We start from the raw sequence: 18,595 nt of genomic DNA, 5'->3' as shown, positions 1-18,595 counted from the left end.
CACACTACCTGCACAGGTACACACAGGTACGCACATCACTACAGGCTTCCCCACACACTACCTGCACAGGTACACACAGGTACACACATCACTACAGGCTTCCCCACACACTACCTGCACAGGTACACACAGGTACGCACATCACTACAGGCTTCCCCACACACTACCTGTACAGGTACACACATCACTACAGGCTTCCCCACACACTACCTGTACAGGTACACACATCACTACAGGCTTCCCCACACACTACCTGTACAGGTACGCACATCACTACAGGCTTCCCCACACACTACCTGTACAGGTACACACATCACTACAGGCTTCCCCACACACTACCTGTACAGGTACGCACATCACTACAGGCTTCCCCACACACTACCTGTACAGGTACACACATCACTACAGGCTTCCCCACACACTACCTGTACAGGTACACACATCACTACAGGCTTCCCCACACACTACCTGTACAGGTACACACATCACTACAGGCTTCCCCACACACTACCTGTACAGGTACACACATCACTACAGGCTTTCCCACACACTACCTGCACAGGTACGCACATCACTACAGGCTTCCCCACACACTACCTGCACAGGTACGCACATCACTACAGGCTTCCCCACACACTACCTGTACAGGTACACACATCACTACAGGCTTCCCCACACACTACCTGTACAGGTACGCACATCACTACAGGCTTCCCCACACACTCCCTGTACAGGTACACACATCACTACAGGCTTCCCCACACACTACCTGCACAGGTACACACATCACTACAGGCTTCCCCACACACTACCTGCACAGGTACACACATCACTACAGGCTTCCCCACACACTACCTGCACAGGTACGCACATCACTACAGGCTTCCCCACACACTACCTGTACAGGTACACACATCACTACAGGCTTCCCCACACACTACCTGTACAGGTACACACATCACTACAGGCTTCCCCACACACTACCTGTACAGGTACGCACATCACTACAGGCTTCCCCAGACACTACCTGCACAGGTACGCACATCACTACAGGCTTCCCCACACACTACCTGTACAGGTACACACATCACTACAGGCTTCCCCACACACTACCTGTACAGGTACGCACATCACTACAGGCTTCCCCACACACTACATGCACAGGTACACACATCACTACAGGCTTCCCCACACACTACCTGTACAGGTACGCACATCACAGGCTGATCCACTGACAGGTGGAGGCTGGCTCACTGACAGGTGGAGGCTGACACACTGACAGGTGGAGGCTGGCTCACTGACAGGTGGAGGCTGACACACTGACACACTGACAGATGGAGGCTGACACACTGACACACTGACAGATGGAGGCTGACACACTGACACACTGACAGGTGGAGGCTGACACACTGACAGGTGGAGGCTGACACACTGACACACTGACACACTGACAGGTGGAGGCTGACACACTGACAGGTGGAGGCTGACACACTGACAGGTGGAGGCTGACACACTGACAGGTGGAGGCTGACACACTGACAGGTGGAGGCTGACACACTGACAGGTGGAGGCTGGCTCACTGACAGGTGGAGGCTGGCTCACTGACAGGTGGAGGCTGACACACTGACAGGTGGAGGCTGGCTCACTGACAGGTGGAGGCTGGCTCACTGACAGGTGGAGGCTGGCTCACTGACAGGTGGAGGCTGGCTCACTGACAGGTGGAGGCTGACACACTGACAGGTGGAGGCTGGCTCACTGACAGGTGGAGGCTGACACACTGACAGGTGGAGGCTGACACACTGACACACTGACAGGTGGAGGCTGGCTCACTGACAGGTGGAGGCTGGCTCACTGACAGGTGGAGGCTGACACACTGACACACTGACAGGTGGAGGCTGACACACTGACAGGTGGAGGCTGGCTCACTGACAGGTGGAGGCTGGCTCACTGACAGGTGGAGGCTGACACACTGACACACTGACAGGTGGAGGCTGACACACTGACAGGTGGAGGCTGACACACTGACAGGTGGAGGCTGACACACTGACAGGTGGAGGCTGGCTCACTGACAGGTGGAGGCTGACACACTGACAGGTGGAGGCTGACACACTGACAGGTGGAGGCTGGCTCACTGAGCTGCGTCAGTTTGGATCGGAGGATTTCTGGAATGATGTGTTGAAGGCCGATGGTGTTTTTAATGTCTATTGTGGCATCTGTTTTTCCTGGACCAGGTGACCAACCCAATTTCCCCCTTGGGGATTAAGTTAATGTAATCTAATCTATTAGGGTAGCAAAAATCTAAGACAATATCTAGTCTCAGAAATGTTCTCTCTTAAAGTTTTCAAAAGCTTCTTTTTGGTGTTTGTGCTTCGGCCACTTTACACCACCAGTGTACAGTGTAAAGTTTACACCACCAGTGTACAGTGTAAAGTTTACACCACCAGTGTACAGTGTAAAGTTTACACCGCCAGTGTACAGTGTAAAGTTTACACCATCAGTGTACAGTGTAAAGTTTACACCACCAGTGTGCAGTGTAAAGTTTACACCATCAGTGTACAGTGTAAAGTTTACATTATCAGTGTGCATTGTACCGTTTACACCACCGATGTACAGTGTAAAGTTTGCACCACCAGTGTACAGTGTGAAGTTTGCACCACCAGTGTACAGCGTAAAGTTTACACCAACAGTGTGCAATGTAAAGTTTACACTAACATTGTACAGTGTAAAGTTTACACCACCAGTGCACAGTGTAAAGTTTACATCATCAGTGTACAGTGTAAAGTTTACATTACCAGTATGTATTGTAAAGTTTACACTATCAGTGTGCAGTGTAAAGTTCACACCACCAGCGTACATTGTAAAGTTTACACCACCAGTGTACAGTGTAAAGTTTACACTACCAGTGTACAGTGTAACGTTTACACTACCAGTGTACAGTGTAACGTTTACACTACCAGTGTACAGTGTAAAGTTTACACTACCAGTGATTCAGTCCTTTACACTGTGGAAGTCTTTGCAGGACATAGCTGATAGAATTTACACTCAGTTTCTCCCAAATAATGAGCTGATGCTTTTCCACAGCCCCCCCGATGAGACGGACGGCCCCCCCGGAGCCATCGCCATGGCAACCATGCTGCTGGCGCTAGGGAAACGGGTAACGCTGATATCTGACAGGAGAGCGCTGGAGATGAACCAGGCCATCATACAAGAAGCTGTGAGCACAGGTCACTGGCACCTTTGAATATTGTCATACAACTCAACACAGACAAGCAACAACTATACTGCAATTTCAACGGTTCTGGAATGAAATTAAAAGACTGGGCCCCAGAAAACCTAGAAATACACCCATGGAGGTCAAATTAGAGAATTGTAGAGTGTAGCTCTGTTCTAGGGGTGGTGTTACAAACGTGGGAAAAGGATTTTGCTGATTTGTTTTCTGGTTGTAAGTATTCTTTTGATGAAGCCTTTTTGGGGTGAAATAATGAATAGAAAAGAAGAAATGGAAAATAAGATGAATGCTGATTTAAACAGCTGTAATAACTACTTAGATGCAAACTTTTCTATGGATGAGATTTAAAAAAAAATGCAATAGTTAAATGCAAAATGAAAAAATCACTAATGAGGTGTTGAAGAAAATACTGTGGTAGGCACTTGTGGTAGTCTGATTGATTGATTGATTTTATTCAATGTTTGGATGAATACATGGAACATAAAATACATGCAGCCATCAACATCAAGGATAAAAACACAATAAAGTCCGAGGACTTGTTTTCATTGTGGTCCTTGGTCTCAGACATACAGTTCAAACAACATAAAACAGACATTTATACATAAAAATACATACCGTCCTTTATGAAAATTTTTACCTACTTAAAAAAAACTAAAAACAGATTTATCAAAAGCAATTTAAAATTAAATAAAAGAACCAATCCTAAAAGAACTTAAAACCATCAGACTGTCTAAAATAAATTAAGAATACCTTTATATTTACCCTGATGTGCAATTGGCCATAAGCCAGTTTTTTAGGGTGAACTTAAAAGTGCTCAAGGAGTTTGTCAGCTTCAGGCTATCAGGTGGTAGGCCGTTCCACAGCAGAGCTGCTGAGTATAGAAAGCAGTTTTTAACCATGCAGCTCTTGAATTTGACGGGGACAATGTTGTGGGAGCTTCCTCTGGTGGAGTAGCTGTGAACATCACTGACCTTGGTGAAGTATTTTTGGAGGTATTTAGGGACCGCATTGTGCATGATTTTGTGGACCAAGCACAACTTGATCTGTTTTCTCTCTCCTCCACTCTGAGCCACTTGAGGCTGGAGAAGTGTTCCGGGAGAAGGTGAGTCCTGGGGTGGAGAGAGAGTAGCAGCCTTGTTAGTTTATTTTGGGATGTCTGAAGTTTATTTTTGAGGGCCTTAGTAATGCCAGTGTACCAGGAGGTACAAGCATAATCAAAGTGGCATTGGATAAGAGCGCCCGTCAGTATTAGTAGTGTGCTTTTGTCTAGAAAAGAGGAAAGTCTAGCCAGAAATTTAGTTTTTTGGTTTACTTTGGAGATGGTTTTTGAAGCCATACTCTCACCGGATATTTTATTATCCAGGATGCAGCCGAGATAAGTTACTTCCTCTTTGTTTTCAACAGAGATGTTGCCGACTACGATGTTGAAACCGGGGGATTTTTTGAGTTTGGCATTTGAACCAAACAGAATTGATTCAGTTTTACCGAGGTGAAGTGATAGCTTGTTGTCTGCCAGCCATGTGCTGACGTTCTGGAGTTCATTGCTGAGGATTTGTTCTACCTGCGCTTTCTCTTTGTGGGAGAGCAGGAGGGCCGAGTCGTCCGCAAATAGAAACAGGTTACAGTCACATGCTGACTTCATATCATTTACAAAGATTATCAAGAAAAGTGGTCCTACTATGCTTCCTTGGGGCACCCCGCAGCGTAGGGGGAGAGGGGAGGACAGGGTGCCGTTCACCTCAGTAACCTGCTCTCTGCCCCTCAGGTAGGACCCCACCCATTTCAGGGAGGTGCTGCTTGTGGTAGTCATGCTAATTGTACTTGGCTGTCCAATGGCCATGGGATATAGTAACTCATTCTGATACTGTATAATAATACAATTGTAATGCGCAACAGCGGACCAATACAAAACAGTCGTTTTGCACAAAGCATGTTGTTGTTACTAAGAAGTAGTTTGAAAATATGTTTTGTGACATTCTTTAAATAGCAACCCTGTCGACTTACACGTGTGACAACCAGTGTTGGGGGTAACTCATTACAAAAGTAACATATTACATGTAATATATTACTTTTAGCAGTAACTTAGTAATATAACTTATTACTTATAGGATTTCAGTAATATTATACCAGTTACTTTGTCAAGTAACTCAAGTTACAAATTGAGTTACATTACAAAATTACATTTTATTAAATTAAAGCACATATTTAAAAAAGATACAATCATTTCCTAATCAAACTATGTGTTTTTATGCAAATAACCACTATAGATGACAATAACCAAGGAAAAGAATAACATTTAGAATTTTGGATTGTTTACACTGACTTCAAGGTGGTTGAAATTATTTTTCGGGATGTTCCGGGGCGGCGATGTCATTCTACTGCTGCTGTTGTTTTGGTAAAAGTAATGCAAAAGTAGTGTAATAAGTAACGAGTTACTCTACACAGAAAGTAATATTGTAAAGTAACTTATTACTTTCAAATGAAAGTAACTAGTAATATGTAGTATATTACATTTTGAAAGTAACTTGCCCAACACTGGTGACAACCCCCCGCCCCCCAAGGTGTGCTGAAAACTCCAATCCCAGTGGTCACCTTTGAGAACACCAGCCCAGACTCTGCCCTCCAATTCCTGTGTCACCATGGAGATCCCAGCAAGCCCAGGTGAGCTGACCTCTCCCATCATCAACCATCCTTCTCCATCAGGTTTGGGTCCAACAGACGAGTCCTGTGTGAGTGCTCAGCGCTTCAATCTCCTGACCCAGTCAGGGCCCTCGACATCAACGTCAGAATTATTTTATTTCGGCCAAAGTATGTTTGCACATACAAGGAAATTGACTTTGTGTAGTTGGTGTAAAAGTTACATGAGATACGTAGTACGAGTATTTACAACCAAGTGTGGCAAAGTACAAAGTTAGCAAGGCAAAGTGACAGGTACATGCTGGATGGATGTTTTGATTTGAGTGTCATGCACCTTAAGGTGTGTCCAGCCCATATGGGCTAACAATACACTACAGTATATCATATTTACAATATCCAGGGTGGTCACATGACAAATCATACATTTGTACAGAATCAAAAGAAAAGCATTTAAACAAAACATTCACTTTCCAATGCAGAGATACAGTTCTACTCGGTACAATGTTCCCAGTCGCCAGGCATTTTCTATAAATCTAGCTCAAACAAAGATCCCCTTATCAAAAAGCCAACTCAGTTGTCATGAAAGGTGAAATTAACTATAGAGACCAAAACTGTGTTTTGAACCAGGCTATAAATATGCTTGATCCTATTGTAAAGTCGGCCATTTTGGCATGGAGGTGAACCATGGATGTATTAAGAGAACTGGATAGGGGATGAGCCACGCCCACCCATGCATTCGGACGGAGGCTGCTCACTGGCACATGAAGCCATCATGGGGGGTTTTCTTCCTGGTTTTACTTCCTGATCATGCGGCTCAAGGCGAAGTGCGCATGTGTGCCATGACGTGTTCCATGACGTCTCCCACCCCTCCCACCCATGGATGTATTAAAAGAAGAAAATACACCTGTATACGGCTCTTAGTGGCTTCTGAAGAAAAAATGACCCCATAAAAAATTATTTGATAATTAACTCATTCACCGCCAAAGACGTCTTTGACGTGTTATCAGCAATGGCCTTCCCCGCCAAGGACGTGTTTGATGTGTTTTTGTTTTTATTGGTGCAGCGCCTGCAGCAAACACTTGCCCAGCCTGTCACACAGACACAGGTCCCTGCCTTCAAAGGGTAGCCGACAGCACGCGATCAAACACATACCGCAGCTGTTGTTTTGAAATTGAGCGAGAGGAAAAGCAGCAAAACGGGTAACGCTTCCTTGTGCAGACAGGAGAAACTACATTGAAACGCCCTCGGCGCGCTGCACGAGCTGGAGTCGCCTTCCTCTGTGCCAGCCATGAGAAAACGGGAGAAAGTAATCAAGAGATGTGTTTGATCATCGGAGGAATGAGGAAATGATCGATCAGTTTGCGAGGGCGGTGAGGACGTGTTGAATAGCCGAGGGGAAAACGGGAACGATCAAATAGCAGAGTTGATATGACAGGGACGAGGACGAGGACCAGAACAAATCAAAAATAAACACAGGAACAGCTAGGCAGCAGCGGGCAGAAGGCACTCACAGCAGCCCGCTGTCCTTCTCAAGAGCTCTTCAGTTGGTTCATGAAATCGCTGGGCTGCGTGCCCTCCAGTGTTGCTCCTGGCCAATCCCAGCGCCACAGGGCGTGGTTATTGCTTATCCTATGTTGGGTTAGAAATCTAAAAGGGGATCGTGTGTGTGTGTGTGTGTGTGTGTGTGTGTGTGTGTGTCTGTCTGTCTGTCTGTCTGTCTGTCTGTCGGTGTGTCTGTCTGTCTGTCTGTCTGTCTGTCTGTCTGCACACTCACACCGAGTAAACTGTATTGTTGAATGTAAAAAAAAAGCACTTCATGTGTGTATATATATATATATATTTTTTTTTTTTTGTCATTTGTGTCCTAACGAATAATATTTACATGTCTGATGTCAATACAGTTCAAAATAAAAGAATTGAGAGTGAGTTATGCCTGAGATTGTGCCCTTTTACAAAAATGCTTTTTTCTCCCTTTTCTCTTCCCAGACAGGCTTTTTTGGTGAACATGGGGTGTATAAAAAGGGTTATAAGTAGAGTACAGAACATGCTAAAAGCTAACTTTCTTTTTGGGGATGAAAGTAGAGACTTAGATCTTCATTTCGAGGTATTGGACATCACTGTAGTCCTAGTACAGAATTTACTGTGGGTCTTGAAAGATGACCAAACATTATGGAAATACTTGGCCTGTGCCAAAAATGCCAGTCAGATATTGGCAGTGAATGAGTTAAAAGAGTCGTTTTATACTTTGAGTGATACCCGGAAAAAATTTCCCTGGGTTTAACAGCTGCCGGGGTCCCCATGCAAGTGGATGGGAATGTTCCTTTCTGGGCTGCATGGCGTCACGTGACTTGCAATACAGAGCTTCGCCACCATGTTCAAATGGCTTCACAGCCCAGCGCTATTCGTGGGGGCTTGAGGTGAACAGGGAACGACTCCCTTTTGGAGCCAGCCTCAAGTGGCCATTTGAGGAACTACAGCTTTCAGTATCAATTCCGTGGCTTCCTCTTCCTCTGTAAAATCACGAGCTTGCCGCCTGCTGAGCACAAGTGTGGAAAGAAAATGGTTCCACTTCCATGTTTGTTTTGGCTGTGTGTTGTAGCAGTGCCAGAGTTTGTGTTTTGACCAGATTTGGGGGCTAAAACGTGTGTAGTGTGTTCCCTAAATCCAACTGCTGGTGTTCTTCTGTGGCACAAAGCGTATTGTCATATTCATGTTTTGGAGTAGTGAGTAATGTGCTGTGTAATACCCAGGTATGACCACCTGGTGGCGATAGAGCGCAGTGGTCGGGCTGAAGATGGCAATTACTACAACATGAGAGGAATAAATATCAAACATCTGGTGGATCCTATTGATGACCTGTTTATTGCTGCCATGGATATACCTGGAATCAACACTACAGGTACAGTAGTTAATATACACACACGCATGCGCGGACACACACACACACACACACACACACGCACACACACAGACATATTTTATTTAAAAAAAATCTGAACAGTACACAAACAAAACATACGAACAGGCTCCGACACAGAAAAAAACAAAGACAAAAACATGATCAACATTCAATATTACAGCGTGGTGCTACAACACACGGCATATTGTTGACAATATTACTGCTATGGCTTTAAACTCAATACTCTACAATAAATACTACTACAGATCTCCAATAATGTGGATTCTGTAGCAATGCAAGCATGCAATAGCATTTAGACAGCAGCACATTTTAGGCCTTGGCTTTGTGCTTGACTCGTATTGCCTTAGCTGTGAAAGTGCAGACTCAGTCTCAGCTTTAAAGGAGAATTTTCTTTTCTTTTTTACAACCTGGACCTTATTTTCAGCTGAGTTTATGTTAAACTAGTCACCAGAACAGACATTTCTGAAAATGATGCATTATTGAGCTAGGCCTGCTAGCATCATGCTTCCTCTGACAAATGTGCAGTTGCCAGCCGCTTCTTTTCACCTGACAGCGGGGAGCTTCACCAGCAGGACGTAGCACGTGGGAGGATCACGCTATTCCCACCAGTTCCCTTCCGCCCCAAACAGGCGTCCCGACTGACCAGAGGAGGCGCTAAGTGCAGCGACCAGGACACATACCCCTAATCCAGCTTCCCACCCGCAGACACAGCCAATCGTGCCACTTTGAGCATATTGTTAGTTGCCTGCAATCACGTAAAGACTTACATTTCCACTTTCAGCAGACGTTTGTGGAAACAGCCTTCTAGTGTGAAACTCTGCACAGACATCATTCTGCACAGTGAAGCTCAGACATCCAACTGAAGGAACGAGAAGAAAAACTGATTTTTGACTTTAGGGGGTCTTTAACTCATTCACCGCCAGTTTAGGACTGCCAATATTTAGCACAGGCCAAAGATTTTCATAATTGTTGGTCATCTTTCAAGACCCACAGTAAATTATCTATTAGCACCAAAGTGATTTGCAATACCTCAAAATGAAGATGTACGTCTCTGGGTTCACCAGGGGAAAAAAAGTGAGCTTTTAGCATGTTCTGTACTCTACTTATAGCCATTTATATACACCCTGTTTTCACCAAAAAGGTCTCTCTTGAGAAGACAAATAGGAGAAAAGGCCATTTGTGTAAAATACACAATCTCAGGCAGAACTCGCTCTCAATTCTTTTATTTTGAACTGTATTGACATCAGACATGTAAATATTATTCGTTATGACACAAATGACAAAAAAAAAAATATATATATATATATATATATATATATATATATTAGGGATGCACCGATTGCCATTTTCTTGGCCGATTCCGATTTCCGATTTTTGAATAGTCTGACTTGCCGATACCGATTTTTGCCGATTCCGATTTTTTTTTCTAAAAACAACAATTGACAGCTTACACAAACGTTTTTGTAACTTTGTTTGAAAATTAAGATTCATAGAACAATTCTTACATCTAATGGGGATCCAAATAATCTTATCTTATCTTATCATTTGCATGAAGTAGGACCATCTCACTCAAACACATCTCAAAATAAAAGTGTTCCAGGTTAGGCTACTGGACAGAGCTTTTTTGTGCAAATACAATGAATACAAAAATTAAATTAAATCCAATAGCCTATATCCCACAGCTATCATGCATTTACTTTTCCAAAAGAAAACAGGTGCAACAGAACATCAAAATGATCCATGGACAAGGAGTTTATAGCCTGGCTCCAGACCAGTCCTCTTGAGTAGAGGGGAAATGAGTTTATGAGTTACAGTAACGATCTTCAGTCTGAATATCAGGCGGAGTTTACACACAGTCCGAAGTTTGGTATGCGTATTTTTATCTGCCATCCGAAAAAATATCGTCACGCACAGAAATCCTTGCACACTTGTGAGTCCGATGCATTTTTATTATTATGTCCGTCGTTCTATTTGCAATACGAAACAAAATAGTCTCTCCTGTATCTACGTTACAACATGACTGACAGGCTGAGGCAGCAGCGCTGATGTGGAATGGAAAAGGCAGGTCGGGGAATGGTGGACACAATGCTCGCGTTCACCTCGCCAAGTCGGCTGTGCACTGTGGACGGGTGCAGCAGCACTGCTTCCCGGGTAGAGAGAGCAGAGAGAGGGGGGCCAGTGAGGTGAAGCGAGCCGCTCAGACTTGACTCCAGCCGAGCGGGACTCGGCCGCATCTCTGTCTCCACGGCTTATTTTCGACTTGCATGTGTGACAAACTGCGAGATTTGTCTACTTCACTGACGGTGAAAAAAATCCACAACGAGGAAGGTATACTGGCGTGTGTGGTGTGGTGGCTGGGTGCCTGTCTCGGTGCTTTGGGGTGCGCGCACATCATGTGAAAATCGGCTCACAGAATCGGCTATTTAGAGTGACCGGCGCAGATCACCGATCGAGGCCGATCACGTGAAAATCGGCCATTTCCGGTCACGTGCCGATCGATCGGTGCATCCCTAATATATATACACATGAAGTGCTTTTTTTTTTACATTCAACAATACAGTTTACTCAGTGTGAGTGAGTGAGTGTGCAGACAGACACACAGACAGACAGACAGACAGACAGACAGACAGACAGACAGACAGACAGACAGACAGACACACCGACAGACAGACAGACAGACAGACAGACAGACACACACACACACACACACACACACGATCCCCCTTTTATCTTCGTTGCGTGATTTCTAACCCCACATAGGATAAGCAATAACCACGCCCTGTGGCGCCGGGATTGGCCAGGAGCAACACTGGAGGGCACGCAGCCCAGCGATTTCATGAACCAACTGAATAGCTCTTGAGAACGGACAGCGGGCTGCTGTGACTGCCGCTTCTGCCTTGTTAGCTGTTCGTGTGTTTATTTTGTTTTGTTCTGGTCCACCCGTCCTCGTCCATGTCTCCCTGTCCTATCCTCCCTGCTATTTGATCGTTCCCGTTTTCCCCTCGGCTATTCAACACGTCCTCACCGCACTGATCGATCATTTCCTCATTCCTCCGATGGTCAAACGCATCTCTGGATTACTTTCTCCCGTTTTCTCCCGGCTGGCACACAGGAAGGCGACCAGCTCCTGCAGCGCGCCGAGGGGTGTTTCAATGGCGTTTCGCCTGTCTGCACAAGGAAGCGTTTATCCATTTTCTGCTTTTCCTCCTGCTCAATTTCAAAACAACAGCTGCGGTATGTGTTTGTTCACGTGTTGTCGGCTTGCCTTAGATGCTAGGGACCTGATACAATGTCACAGGCTGGGGAAGTGTTTGAACTACGCGCTGCACTAATAAAAACAAAAACACGTCAAACACGTCATTGGCCCTCTGGGCTATTCCTGATAACACGTCAAAGACGTCTTTGGCCCTGAATGAGTTAACATAGCAGTCCTTTCACCACATGATGGGTAAGGTGACCAATGGGCCAAATAAACAGAGCCTTAGTAGTTCTTTAAAGTTGGTATGAATAACTTCTATGGTTGTTACTCCTACTCCTACTAATGTCCCCATCAGTGTTGTAGTCAAGTCACTATAGCTCAAGTCCAAGTCCGAGTCACCAAAGAAGAGTCCAAGTTGAGTCCCCATTACCAGAGTCAGTCTGGAGTTACTGAATGTGAATGTGCATTTAGGTGGAACACGGGTTAATATAGCTATCGATAACTTATGGCTCTTTATCAATTAACAAGTCTGAGTCCTCGTCTCCAACTTCTGAGTCCAAATGCCCATAGATTTCAATAGGACTTGTTGTCATGTCTCTCTCTAGGAGTGGGTGATAGTGGTAATGAGTTGGGGGTGGGTAAGCTAAAGGTGTGTGTGTGTGTGTGTGTGTGTGTGTGTGTGTGTGTGTGTGTGTGTGTGTGTGTGTGTGTGTGTGTGTGTGTGTGTGTGTGTGTGTGTCTCTCTCTCTCTCTCTCTCTCTCTCTCTGTAGGAGTGGGCGATGGTGGTAATGAGTTGGGGATGGGTAAAGTAAAGGAGCGGGTGAAGAGCCTGATGCCCAGAGGGAGTCTGATCGCCTGTGACACTGCTGCCGACTACGCTGTTACTGCTGGTATGGACACATCCAACATCACACACACACACACACTATTTTTTTTCTTTTTCTTTTTCTTTCATTTTTCTTTTATTGTTACTTGTTAGTGTTTTTGTTTTTTTATGCCTCCGCCGGCGATAGCCAGGCCGGAGGCCTCAAACATCCACTTAGACTCAAGCATGAACTGATTAGATTTTGGTGGTCAAAGGTCAAAGGCCAAGGTCCCTGTGACCTCTCGAACACCATTTTCAAGCTTGTTAACGCGATATGTCAGGAATGCCTTGACAGAATTTCATCAAATGTGCCTCAAACATCGACTTGGACTCAAGGATGAACTGATTAGATTTGGGTGGTCAAAGGTCAAAGGCCAAAGTCACTGTGACCTCTCGAATGCCACTGCCACCGCAATGCCCATATTAGGCTTCACTTCCTCAAACCACTGCAAAGCCCATATTATAGCCATTAATTAATGTTTTAAAGACTGAAATCCCCTCGGACAGGACATTTGTATTTTATGATTTCCTGAATCTGGAAGGCAAAACCTGATTTTGCAGCTTTGGGGTACCATCTGTCTAAATTTGGAGGTAATGTTCCCAGTTGTACTTTAGCCTTTCCCACACTATGTCACCATACGCAGTATTATCATGTGTTCTCATTGTTTCTAAGACACAGACAAGGCAAGAGACGAAGCTCTGATCTGATGCTTTTTTGAGAACAGCGCTGTCGCCATTTTGGCCCGAAAACACTCCCTTGCGCTAATGGAACAACAGCACAGAACCATGACAGTCAATCAGAGGGTCGGGTGAACATTGCCAAGAAATGTCGTGCTCCCCATGTTGCGGTGGAACATCCTATAAGCCTTCAGTTCTTATCAATGTAAGTTCTTTGGCTGAAATCTATTTCTGGTGTGGGTATAGACTCCACAGTGGTCCCACTGGCCAGGCCATTATAGGTGCCACCCCCACTTCTCCCATCTCCAGCCGCTCCAGCTCTTTTTTCATCTTGAAAATGAAACAATCCTTGTTCACTTTTGCTCGGCTCCACTCCTCCCACGCATCTTCCAGGACCCCACTCCTCCCACGCATCTTCCAGGACTCCACTCCTCCCACGCATCTTCCAGGACTCCACTCCTCCCACGCATCTTCCAGGACTCCACTACTCCCACGCATCTTCCAGGATTCCACTACTCCCACGCATCTTCCAGGACCCCACTCCTCCCACGCATCTTCCAGGACTCCATTCCTCCCACGCATCTTCCAGGACTCCACTCCTCCCACGCATCTTCCAGGACCCCACTCCTCCCACGCATCTTCCAGGACTCCACTCCTCCCACGCATCTTCCAGGACCCCACTCTTCCCACGCATCTTCCAGGACCCCACTCCTCCCACGCATCTTCCAGGACCCCACTCTTCCCACGCATCTTCCAGGACCCCACTCCTCCCACGCATCTTCCAGGACCCCACTCCTCCCACGCATCTTCCAGGACCCAGTTGACCGAGTTCTTTCCTTGGTGTCACTTAGTTTACTAACTACCTCATTACCAGTTTTCGTCGCCAAATTCCCAGTGGAGTTTCATCCATTTCTACCAGTAAAGCTGGAATTGTGGTGGTACAGAAGCCCCACAACGGTGCAGTTCTCAGTGCCTTCGCCTGCAACATCAAATTTCTAGAGAGATGCTTTTGACTGAACAGCCTAAACAGCCATCGTCTAATCTTTATCTTATCATTGCTCTGTAAATCACTAGTTGTGTATCCTGGCCAGAGGGACCGCATTACATTTATTACTTTTTCACACTTCATCACAATGCTATCTATGCCTCTTCCATGTCAGCTTTTCATCAAAGTGCACTCCCAAGAATTTGAATTATTTTACCCTCTCAATAGCCTGTCCATACATAAATAAACCCTGACACTCAGTTTTCTTATTAAATACGACACTTTATTTTTAGCTGAGCGGCAAGACCCAGCTCTTACAAACCCGAATGTCACTGAGTGAGAATTACACCATTGGTCGGCCGTGGCACACCCAAACACGGTGGGTGCGGTCTCTCGACAGGAGTTTGCTAGCCAGCATCAGACAGTGCTGCATGCAGCTGGCTAGCTGGCTGGCTAACAAACAAGCCATGACAAGAGTCACATAAACAGATGAGATTAAAATGTGTCAGACGATGGTTTTGTACACGGTCGGGATTCAAAGCTACATTCAACAGCAGTAGACAAGAGTTCTGGCTAGCGTTAGCAGTGCTGCTAGCTGCTAGCACTCCTCACCTCCGCAGAATCAGGTGCCCTCAACATCCTGTTACTTGTCAACCTTAGCACAGCCTTTGATACAGTGTGCCACTCCTCCAAAGGCTGCGCCAACTGGGTGTTGAGGGCACTGCACTGGACTGGCTCACCTCCTACCTCACTGATAGACAACATTTCATCTCCCTCTCTGGTCACACCTCCACCCCCTCCTCTGTCACGCAGGGGGTCCCCCAAGGCTTCCCCATGGTCACATCATCTGCAACTTCAACCTGGACTTTCACTGCTATGCCGACGACACACAGATCTACATCAGCTCCAAATCCACCCAGAAGCCACCACTCACCCACATCGACGCCTGCATATCTGCAATAAAAACCTGGAAGACCCACAACTTCCTCCAACTCAACAGCAATAAAACGGAACTCCTTCTCATCGGAACTCAATTAAAAAAAACGGACCCCCTCACAATCACTATTGATAACACAACCATCACCCTCCCCCTGGCTCGCAACCTCGGCTTCACCCTCTCATTGGATCCCCACGTCGGCTCCATTGTCAAGACCTCGTTTTTCCATCTCCGTAACATCGCCAAAATCAGACACCCTCGTTTCAATCCGGGAGGGGTGGATGCTATCTGAAAACGCACTCCGAGGCGGAAATATGGCAGGGCTGCTTGGTCCTGTGTGAAAGCAATTTCTGTGGCAAGGCTGCCGGCGTTGCGGGCCTTCTGAACTGCAATATTGCGCAATCTGTGTGTGAAAGCGGCTGGTGTATCCCTGCTTACCTTCTCTATGTATTATATCTGTTCCCCTCATTTCCCTTTTTGTTCCTCTTGTTCTTTGTCAACTCATATTGTCAGCGTCTTTGAGTTATTGAAAAGCGCTTTATAAGTTACATGAATTATTGTTATTCTAACATGTCGTATGCCTTCTTCCTGCTTCATACAGATGTATCATCAGCTCCTCCTTCCATAACATGTCGTATGCCTTCTCAATGTCAAGAAACATGGCTACTTCAGTTATCATGGCTTTCTTGATCTCAGAATCAAGGCTGTCCATTCTCTGTTGAAGCCGTCCTCCCTCTCTCCTCCACCAGGGGTGTCTAACTGGGGAGGTTACGCTGTGGCCTGTGGTCTCTACCTGCTCCACACCTGCCCCGCCCACCGCCGGTACCTACGGAAAGGACTGGGACTCGAACCCACAACCTCCCCGGCACAACTCCAGGACTGGGCTGCCAACCTGCCATCTGTGGACAAGGTGACAGTTACAGACACACACACACACACACACACACAGACACACACACACACACACACACAGACACACACACACACACACACACACACACACACACACACACACACACACACACTCACTCACACACAAACACTGACTCTTAATTGAATTTGCTTTATTGGCATGAATGCCATAACAACAAAATTGCCAAAGCGTCTCAGGACAATCAACAAAACGATAGAACTGATCTAACAACAAAGCAAACCGTGTCCCATGTGCCACTACAGTATGTACAGTACCAAACCACCTTTCCCAGGGACCATAGTATGAGAATATATGGTGCCCTGTGCACAGCCGTGCAGCTAGAGCAGGAGCAACAGAATCAGGAGCAATGGAGAGATCCAGCGCACACCTGAGGCCCATACCACGAATGGAGGATAAACAGATCCAGATTCCAGACTGCTGCGTAGGCGGGTGCAGGGTGTGTTCTGCCCAAAACTCCAGTGGGTTCCATAATAACACCTCTCTCCCCCGCTCTCTCTCTTCCCCCCCCCCCCCCCCCCCCCCCTCTCTCTCATCTAGGAGGAGTCTGTCCTCTCCACTCTGGTACGTTTTGAGATCCGAAGCGGGAAAACCGGTCGCCTGGCCATGGAGGTTGACGGTTTGACCTTTCACCCCACGCACTCTGACATCATCACCAGGCTGCTGCAGACCACGCTAGGCCCCGCCCCCTAAACCCCTCCTGACCCTTGACCTCCATCCTATCACATCACTACGGTAGTTTTAGAAGTTTGAAGAGTTAAAAGATTAAGATTCTTCAGATCGGTGTGCATTTCACTGTTTATGGATATCAACAGTTTTCTATATAAACACCGATATTGTTGAAATTGAGTTTGAATCATTAAGACTATTGAGATAGTGTAAATTAGTTGTGAATGCTCATTCAGGTGACAGCCATTTCAATGAAGCACATGCCAGAGAATCACACTCAAGCACTTAATGGCGAGTTCAGACTACATGCATACCTGCAAACATAAAGCCCCTGGTGTCGCGCACCACTCGAATTTGCCTCTGTAAGGGGCGGGGGGGGGGGGGGGGGGGGGGAGGGTTTGTGGGTACCCATAGAGACAGTCCGCATGTCTGGGAACGCCCATACAGGCTCTAGGAACACCCACAATAGACGCTGGGTTAGCCTGGGGGCGGGGTCAGGGTGGGGTAAATTCCCCCGTTCCATCCATTCAGCACAGTTAGAATTTAGCTGATAGTCCAGCCCAGGCAGACACGATCGGGGATTTAACCACCGCAGTAAACGCACATCTGAGCAGACGTCTTGTGCTCTGCTCTAGAACCCCCAAACATGTAGTTTAGAGCCGCAGCACCGTCTTTTGGTGAATCAGCCCATGAGATATATGGGCGGTTTTATCCCACTCGCGCGCCAGCCGTTTAACATTTTGTGGGCGTTCCCAGACATGCCGACTGCCTCTATAGAACCCATTTTCATTCAGATACCTTGAGGTGAGAGGTCAAGGATCAGAAAGACAGCAAAACCAGAACTCAAAATAAATCCTTTTGGTTTTTTAATACCTTCAAAGCAGCAGTCAAGCAATGATGGACGTTTCGACACAAGCCTTCCTCAGCATTGTGCTGACAGTAGACGGACATGATGTATAAATAGTGTCATACCGGGAAGTACAATCAATTGCATCATCAAATACTGGAAATATTTCACAACATACAATATAAAAAAATACAATATCAAAAGCATCAGAAAATATCGACCAACAGATAAGGTACAATTTAAACAGTACACTTGTAAAGATATGTCTGTACTCTGTACATATTACACAGCAGGAATGCATAAATGTTTTGCATACGAAAAGAATGAGGCTGGATGGCCACACTTGTGTTATATAAGCACAGATAGAAAGTCATCATATTTCAATAGCAAAAATAAGTAAGAAAATATTAAAATAGAATTAGAAAAATATATAATTAGAAAAATATAATAAAGTGTATACAAGTGAATACATTGGATAGATACACTGCAGGTCCACACACAATGCTCCCGCACTGCATTACAGTGCAAGAGCACTATGTGCAAACCCACAGCACATCCACCCAATGCACTCCCTAAAGGAAACAACCTAGTAGAAGTTCTTCATTCAAGCCCTTGGGGTGCTCTGTCTGCAAGGTATGTATCCAAAACGCCTCTCTTTAGCCCTTTTCCCACATGCGCTTTGTACCGCAAAATGACC

At 46.0% G+C, this 18,595-nt stretch overlaps 1 protein-coding gene across 1 annotated transcript in view; it reads left to right on the top strand.

Annotated features, from left to right (window-relative positions):
* The window catches only part of dglucy (D-glutamate cyclase), a gene marked incomplete at its 5' end in the record, with an annotated part of 49,415 nt that extends 32,253 nt beyond the window's left edge, over nt 1–17,162 (top strand). Inside the window, 6 exons of the mRNA XM_083633192.1 lie at nt 3,082–3,224; nt 5,791–5,890; nt 8,617–8,765; nt 12,757–12,876; nt 16,201–16,361; nt 16,923–17,162. Of these exons, the coding sequence (XP_083489318.1) occupies nt 3,082–3,224; nt 5,791–5,890; nt 8,617–8,765; nt 12,757–12,876; nt 16,201–16,361; nt 16,923–17,075 (826 nt within the window). The 3' untranslated portion in view covers nt 17,076–17,162. The remainder of the gene's footprint in view (nt 1–3,081; nt 3,225–5,790; nt 5,891–8,616; nt 8,766–12,756; nt 12,877–16,200; nt 16,362–16,922) is intronic.
* Between the last annotated feature and the right edge of the window lie 1,433 nt (nt 17,163–18,595).

Source organism: Poromitra crassiceps, assembly GCF_964638095.1.
Source record: "Poromitra crassiceps genome assembly, chromosome: 3".
Taxonomy (NCBI): domain Eukaryota; kingdom Metazoa; phylum Chordata; class Actinopteri; order Beryciformes; family Melamphaidae; genus Poromitra; species Poromitra crassiceps.
The sequence above is the reverse complement of the archived record's forward strand: the minus strand, read 5'-3'. Positions and strand labels throughout refer to the sequence as shown.